At 47.3% G+C, this 7,013-nt stretch overlaps 1 protein-coding gene across 1 annotated transcript in view; it reads right to left on the bottom strand.

Annotated features, from left to right (window-relative positions):
• Positions 1-597: 597 nt before the first annotated feature.
• SAPCD2 (suppressor APC domain containing 2) overlaps positions 598-7,013 on the bottom strand; it is a 133,084-nt gene continuing 126,668 nt past the window's right edge. The window contains exon 6 of the mRNA XM_069609736.1: positions 598-2,120. Within this exon, the coding sequence (XP_069465837.1) occupies positions 1,992-2,120 (129 nt within the window). The 3' untranslated portion in view covers positions 598-1,991. The remainder of the gene's footprint in view (positions 2,121-7,013) is intronic.

Genomic DNA, 7,013 nt, shown 5'->3' with positions numbered 1-7,013 from the left:
CATTCCCCTCCAGCTTCTTAAATGCCCAGTTCCCGACCTTACCCTCAACATCCATGTGTACCGTCATTAACTGTGCTGAATCCCTCTTCTCTGCCATTATCCCCCCTCAACACCCATTTCCACACCAATCACTGACTGTCTCCTGTGCTTGAAACACCCAACATCGCGTGCCCTCAACATCCAGCCTTTAAACCAACTCCATCTTGGATTTAACCCCCCCCACCCACCCACCCTCCAACACACAACCCTTTTAGTGCCTTCTTCCAAAAGCCCTCCTCAGCGTCACTCCTTCCCGCCATAAGCCTGGCTGCCAGGGAACTTATTAAAAGCCTTCGGCGCAGAAGGAAATTGTGGCGAGGGTGGATGTTGAAGGCTCTTGCATTGGTTGCTCTCAACACCCACCCCTAGACCCATCCATCACCCCTACTCTCCCTGTACTTGAAAGCCTCACCAACATTATTCGCTTTTGACAGCGTTCACAATAGATTGTTTTTTAATCCGGTCCTGGTTGAAGCAATAGATTGAGTAAAGTGCACACCCCAACCCCCTAAATGAAAACAGAAGGTAGGCGTTTCGGCATTCACGGAGCTCGAGATTATAAAATTAAAGTTTACTTTACTTCAGAAATGTGTCAGTAGACTCCAAATGTAACTGCCACCCCCTACACCATCCCGTCATAGCGGCCAAGTACCCCCCCCCCCCATGTCATGCATGACACCGAGTCTGTCCCCGCTTTTCACTTGCACTTTACATGATTGGATTTGTAAGCCCTGCCTTATAATGGGAGAAAGAAAACTACAAGTCCCAGCATGCAAAGTGAAAAGACAAGACTGGCTCAAGGGATCACACATGACGTGGGCAAACTGGCACCGTTGCCTCCTACACCACCAAGAAATACATGTGTGCCAAGGGAAGGAAGAAGACATGCAGTCTAGAAGAACAGAGTCCCTCCTGTGGTATTCTACCCACCACCTGCGGGTGGTCTTGGCTTCGAATCGACACCGCCCTAGGACCGCTGGATCTGTACCTGCAGCATCAGTGCACTCACGAGGGCACAGGATTGGCCATGCAGAGACCAGAAGGCACGCCGTTACCATCATGGTCTCGAGTCCCCTCCTACAGCCGGAAACCAATCAATGCATTCAAACTTCTAACCCTTCAATTTCACCCGTGCAGTGATTCACAGAGTCTGGCTCTGGAATCTCAAAAGCATCCAGGAGGAACAGCAGCCATGACCCTCCTTAAAAGGATAGTTCAGGTCAAGTTAGGGAAGGGACCAGCTACTAAAATGTGAACAGTCCTCTTGCATGTCCGCACAAATCCAATGTCCTACCGGACACAGAACATACATTACATTTTCACAAGTGAGTGTAAGAGCTACCACTATAATGCACAGTGTTTTGAAAACACCTAACCTCCAAGTTAGAGAGATAAAGAAAGCGAGCACTTATTTAGAATTGTCAAACAGCACCCTCTGCTGCCCACTTATTAGAAAGACAACGCTGCCCATTGTCTGAAGATGATGCTGATCAAGCGCCTGGCGGGGGCCCATCATTGTCGTTTTTTAACTCAGTATATCAAATGTAAACTTAAACAGAAGGAGTCTCCCGAAACCCTGTAATATCCAGATAAAACAAAAACACACGTGTCATGGTCAGATGGCTGAAAGGCATGGGAGTAATAACTGGAGTGCGCCTTTCACCACCTGCTGTCCTCAGGGAACCTCGGCCCTTTAGTACCAGGTTGTTGCTGATAAATCATTCCCCAGTTGCACCCCCATGTGCACCCAGGAGCGACTTCAGCAGTAAACCGAGTTATTCCCCCCTGACGCAGCGCAAGTTTCTATAATACAGGGACACGCGCAGGGCAGTGTCCGAAGCTGTTGAAGTACAGTCCAGCAGTACCATTCCGTGGAAGTGAAGCTCAAGGCTCCCGGTTGTGTCGGCAACAAGCCCTCAGGGTCCAGCCATTGCAGGCCCATCACTGACGCATTAGATGAAGGTGGAATCCAGCTGACTCGAATCGTGGGCATTGCGGGCTCGTGCTTCGAAGAGCTGCTTGATAAGCGCCGACTTTTCTTGCTCCAGCTGCGTGATCCGGTCACTCTTGCTCGTCACCTCCTGCAAGAAAAAGAAAAGACATGGACATGGAGAAAAACGTGACAGAGGAAGTGCAAGCAGAGGCGACAGTTAGGCCTCCCCTGGAGTCCAAGGACAGATCCAAGAAGCCAAAGATGAAAGCAATCAAAGTTCTAGCCCAGGAGGGTGTCCATGCTCTAACATGGCGGCCATCGCAAGCGCTATACAACTGAAGCAGGTCTACGCAAAACATTGACATTCAGGGCGAGAGATAAAGCAGTATGCAAGCTAGTGGGAAACGGCGCTAGAATGACTGTTGCTACATGCATCTCCGGCACGCTCCCTCCAAGTGAACCTTTCATTTTGCAAAGTTATGCGGCCATCTTTGTGCAGCATGTAGGCATTACTCCCCTGCATTTGCAGCTCTCCAGCATTGGTGTCTGTCAGAGAATCGCACGCTTTGCATAATTAAGCATGGCCAGGCTGGGGAAACCTCACTCTAATGGCCTGCATAGCACTAATGCGCTCTTACTTCTAGCCAACCCATCACATACCGTGCCTTTTCCCTTGGATTAATGAGGGAGGGTGGGGGGGGGGAGCTCTTCACCCAGGAGAGAGCTTGTTGATTAATAGCAAAGCAATTATGATGCACATCGAAGTACAGAACTCTCCCCCACCCTCCATCCCCCCAACCCCTGACCTCACAGGAGAGGTAGTTGGGTTATGCAACAGACCACCATTTCACTTGAGACGTACTAGAAGTCACAACACCCTTATTCTAAACTGAAAATACTAGGTTGGGGCTGGGAGGAGAGCTGCAGGTCCTGGGTGGCGATCTAGAAGGAAGGAATGGAGCACTAAAGATAAAAACGCTACAATCGCCCACTCTAAATCTCCTCCACTTCCTGTTCAGGGTGCCTAACCTAGCCCTCAAGGCGCGCTGCTTTGTTGCTCTATAGAGATTCTGCTTGGTTCAGAAGTCATCACCCCCTAGGCCAGTCACCTTCTTAGGCTGTTTGTTATCAGACTACTACAAACAAAAACTTGCGTCATCTCGCAGCCTGCAATACATTCCTTTTCTCCCTCTCTTCACCTGATCTGTATTTTATGTCCAATATTCGTAGTCACTACAACTGTCGATCTCCACCTGCTCCCTCTGAACAACGCATCCATAATGCTGCTAACCTCTCCACTGTGCCTTGCTCTCCCATCCAACCCTCTCTTTACATTGGTAAGTAACTGTGGGTACGATCTCAAGTGGAAGGCGCTAGAGCCCCAAAATAAATCTTAGGAACGGGAGACTGAGTGTACCAAAAAACCCATAGACCACCCGTAAAGGCCTAGAATATATGTCAAGAGATAGAAAGGAATCGGGTCTTGGTTATCAGCACTCAACTCAGTTAATTCTCTTAAGATCCAATTCGAAGTACAATGACAGATTATTGTCCAATTAAATACAGCTGTCAGCACAGTATGATGCAGTCAATGGAATTTTAATAGTCCTATTAGCAGAGTTCCTCAGCCGACACGTGTTTCGACCCCCTCTGGGTCGTCCTCAAGGAAATTGAAACCAAGCTCTGTAATCCATTACAGAGCACTTATACATTTCGCTCGGGTATTTAACCCAGACTTGCAGCATCTGTAGCTTTACAGCAAAAAAATTAGGTCAAGATTAAAGACACATGATTTAGGAACTGAACCAATTTCAACCCTGTCAAACATATTGGGGTACTCTTAAGACATACGATTGATTCGTTTTTCCTTGCTCTATGCAGAGTTGGGGCAAGGACTTGGAACAGTGTTTGAATTGCCTTGAGGACGACCCAGAGGAGGGGGGGGGGGGGGGGGGGGGTCGAAACACGTGTCAGCAAAAGCACTCTGCTAATATTAAAATTCCATTGACTGCATCATACTGTGCTGACAGCTGTATTTAATTGGACAATAATCTGTCAATGAACTGGGTTGACTGCTAGTCATCCATGCAAGGATAGACAAGAAATCCCTGACACCACATGTAGTCTCTCATAGCCACTCCTCCCTCAAGGAGGGTTCTTCCAACTTATTCCTGTTGGTCACTTGGCAGGTGTGCCACCAACTGCAGCAATCAATGCCACACCTGGCGTAGTACATAGGTTTTACTGGCCCTGATGCTCAGGAAGGCCATGGCAGAACCCTTTGCATCCATACTCTCCAATATCTTGTCCTCCGGCAGTACCAGATAGTGTGAGACAGGGTTCAGTGTCTGGCTGCACCCAAAAAGACTGGGAAAGCATGGCCCGTAAAGGCAGAAGAGGGCATCATCAGGACCTTCATATCTGGTCAAGACTTACTGTGAAGGGTTGCATTGACAGAGGGGGCCTTTAGGATCGGCGTGCCCCCTTTCTAAATCATGTTAAGAATGGATGTGGCAGTGAGCAGCATTGCATGCTGGTCACCTCTCTCATATAGGAATGATTTCTTCTCCTCACTGGTCGGTTGAAGATTAACGGGGTGGAGCCAGGCAACGTTTCATGGAACCGCATGAATTTGTCAAACAGGGAATTCCATAGAGCTAGAACTCTCTGGTTGTCGTCACAATGGTAGCCGAGTGATCAATGACCAGACGCCCAGATCAACTGAAGATACAGGCATTCTTTATTAGGTAAAGTGCAAAAAGTAAAGGCAAAAATAATAAAACTGAGTGAAATAAGGTGCAATATGATAATTTATTTATATTGCGCTCGTACACATGTGTTTCAGTGCACTCAGAATCCCACGGGTCCAAAGTAAATTTACAGGGTAAAAGTCCAGAGTTCATTAGATGGCCATCATGCTGCCGGATTCTAGTCACGACAAAATGCCTCCCCAGGCTTAAGGGAACTACACCCAAATTCCTCCCTTCTAGGAGTTTTTGGCTGGTATGTGTAGGTAGGTGCGTGTATTTTTGCCTACTATAAAAACTATCCTATTGGGCAATGCCATCACACATGTTTATACAGGGGAAAATGCTGGCCCGCTGGGGCAAAGTCATTACAGGTGTGTGCTTCAAGCGGAAAACGCTGGCATTTGTTTGCCAAAGCCATCATGGAGTGTGACCCTTAGAGGGGCAAATACTGCAATACTTGCACAAAGCCAAGTTCAGTTGTTCCAACAGGGTCAGTACGGACCTTTTCTGCTGCCTAGAATGTATATGTACAAAACATTCCAAATAACATCTGGGCATCTGTTTGTCACTATACACCTCTCTTCACGTTCATTCCCATGAACCATTTGCACTTGTTTTCTCACTCCGGCATGTGCATTTGCTCCAGTGGAAGATGTTGTGCCCCATAAGGACCCGAAGTAGTACAGAAAAATATATTATTCAATTTCCTGGTCAATTTCTTAGATGGCATGACTAGTTTATAGTACATTTAAAGGAAAGACAACAGTAAGGACACAACATGCACAGACATGTCTCTTTAAACACATAGGATGGTGGGGCTAGCATCTTCACTTTAGGGCTGGATTTAGGTAGACTGTTACAGGGAAGGCTGCAGAGACCAGGGTGTTCTGCATAGCGAGTAGATGCGCTGCAGGGTTAGGTGGGGATGGCACGAGACCTCGATTTACTGCAATGGATGTCAATGGTGGTTTGTTCAACAGGCATGTCAACCTATGTAGCCCCCCCCAACACCAGTTATATCACATTTCCAACCACACCTATTTTGGCAAATAAGGGTGAACATATGCTCTGGCACAGGGAGTGAAGAGTTAAATGTACTTTGGAATAGGCAAGTAGCAGTAGTTGCTGTTCTTCGTAGGCAATGCAGGGTGGAGAGGAGTGCAGTGTCAGTATAAGCCGCCACGCAAACGCTCACTCACAAATTCATCAATTTCCCTTACATTCATTCTCACTCATTAGTACACTCCCATTTAAAAAAAAATAAATAATAAAAAAAAAATCACAAATCAGTGCATCAATCACAGTCCCACTTGCCAATCCATTCCTTACTCATTCCCACACCAATCGCCCTCTCACTTACCATCCACGACTCACCCTTTCATTCACTCACCAAGTCATCTATCCATCACGCATTTCTCCCCCCCCCCTCAAACTCACTCTTGGTCATAATCAACACATCCACCCCTCAACCTGTCCCTTACCAGCCAATGCATTCCAACACAAACCCTCTCTGGCTAATGCATCCATTAAATCATGTAACACAGCAACAGACCTAACACGTGCGCATGCAGAAAGCTGAGGTATGCACTCTTTTGTTTACAAGTGTCAGATTGACGTGTGGGTTGTTGATCTCAACTAGCAGTGATATGCCATGCACAAACACCAACTCACCAATCTATCCACCTATCCACCTATCCACCTATCCATGCATCCAACACACATTCTCTCAATCACCAACCAATCGATCCATCTACCCATTCAATCCATCAACTCAATACATCCAACCCTTCAAACCAACCCTCTCACTTTCCTACTTACCTTAGAGTCTAGTCCATCACCCTAATGTGTCATTCCCACAATCACTGTGTTGCTCGCTAATCAACTCCACACACCAAATGTTCACTGTCTCATGCAGACTCCGCAGTCCATCCAACGCTCACCTTTGCACAGATCCAACAGTGCCTCTGTTACCAAGATGCACATATATTCAACTATCAGTGTTCTAGTTCATCCAGCACACACCAATCCATCCATCCTCACCCGTTCACTCACCAGTCCATATAACCATCCAAACACTCACCCTCTCAATTTCCATTCATCCAGCCATCACCCTCTTACTCTCACCAAATGACTCACCCAGCACTAGTCCACTTACTCACAATTCATTAATGTATTCATCCATCCATCCCTCCATCCCTCCCTCCATCCCTCCATCCCTCCATCCCTCCATCTCTCCCCACTCTGCTTTCAGCAGCTTTCTGGAATGCTTTGCCAGCCCCTAAAATGGCCTC

Source organism: Ambystoma mexicanum, chromosome 8 (assembly GCF_040938575.1).
Source record: "Ambystoma mexicanum isolate Mex_15411 chromosome 8, UKY_AmexF1_1, whole genome shotgun sequence".
Taxonomy (NCBI): domain Eukaryota; kingdom Metazoa; phylum Chordata; class Amphibia; order Caudata; family Ambystomatidae; genus Ambystoma; species Ambystoma mexicanum.
The sequence above is the reverse complement of the archived record's forward strand: the minus strand, read 5'-3'. Positions and strand labels throughout refer to the sequence as shown.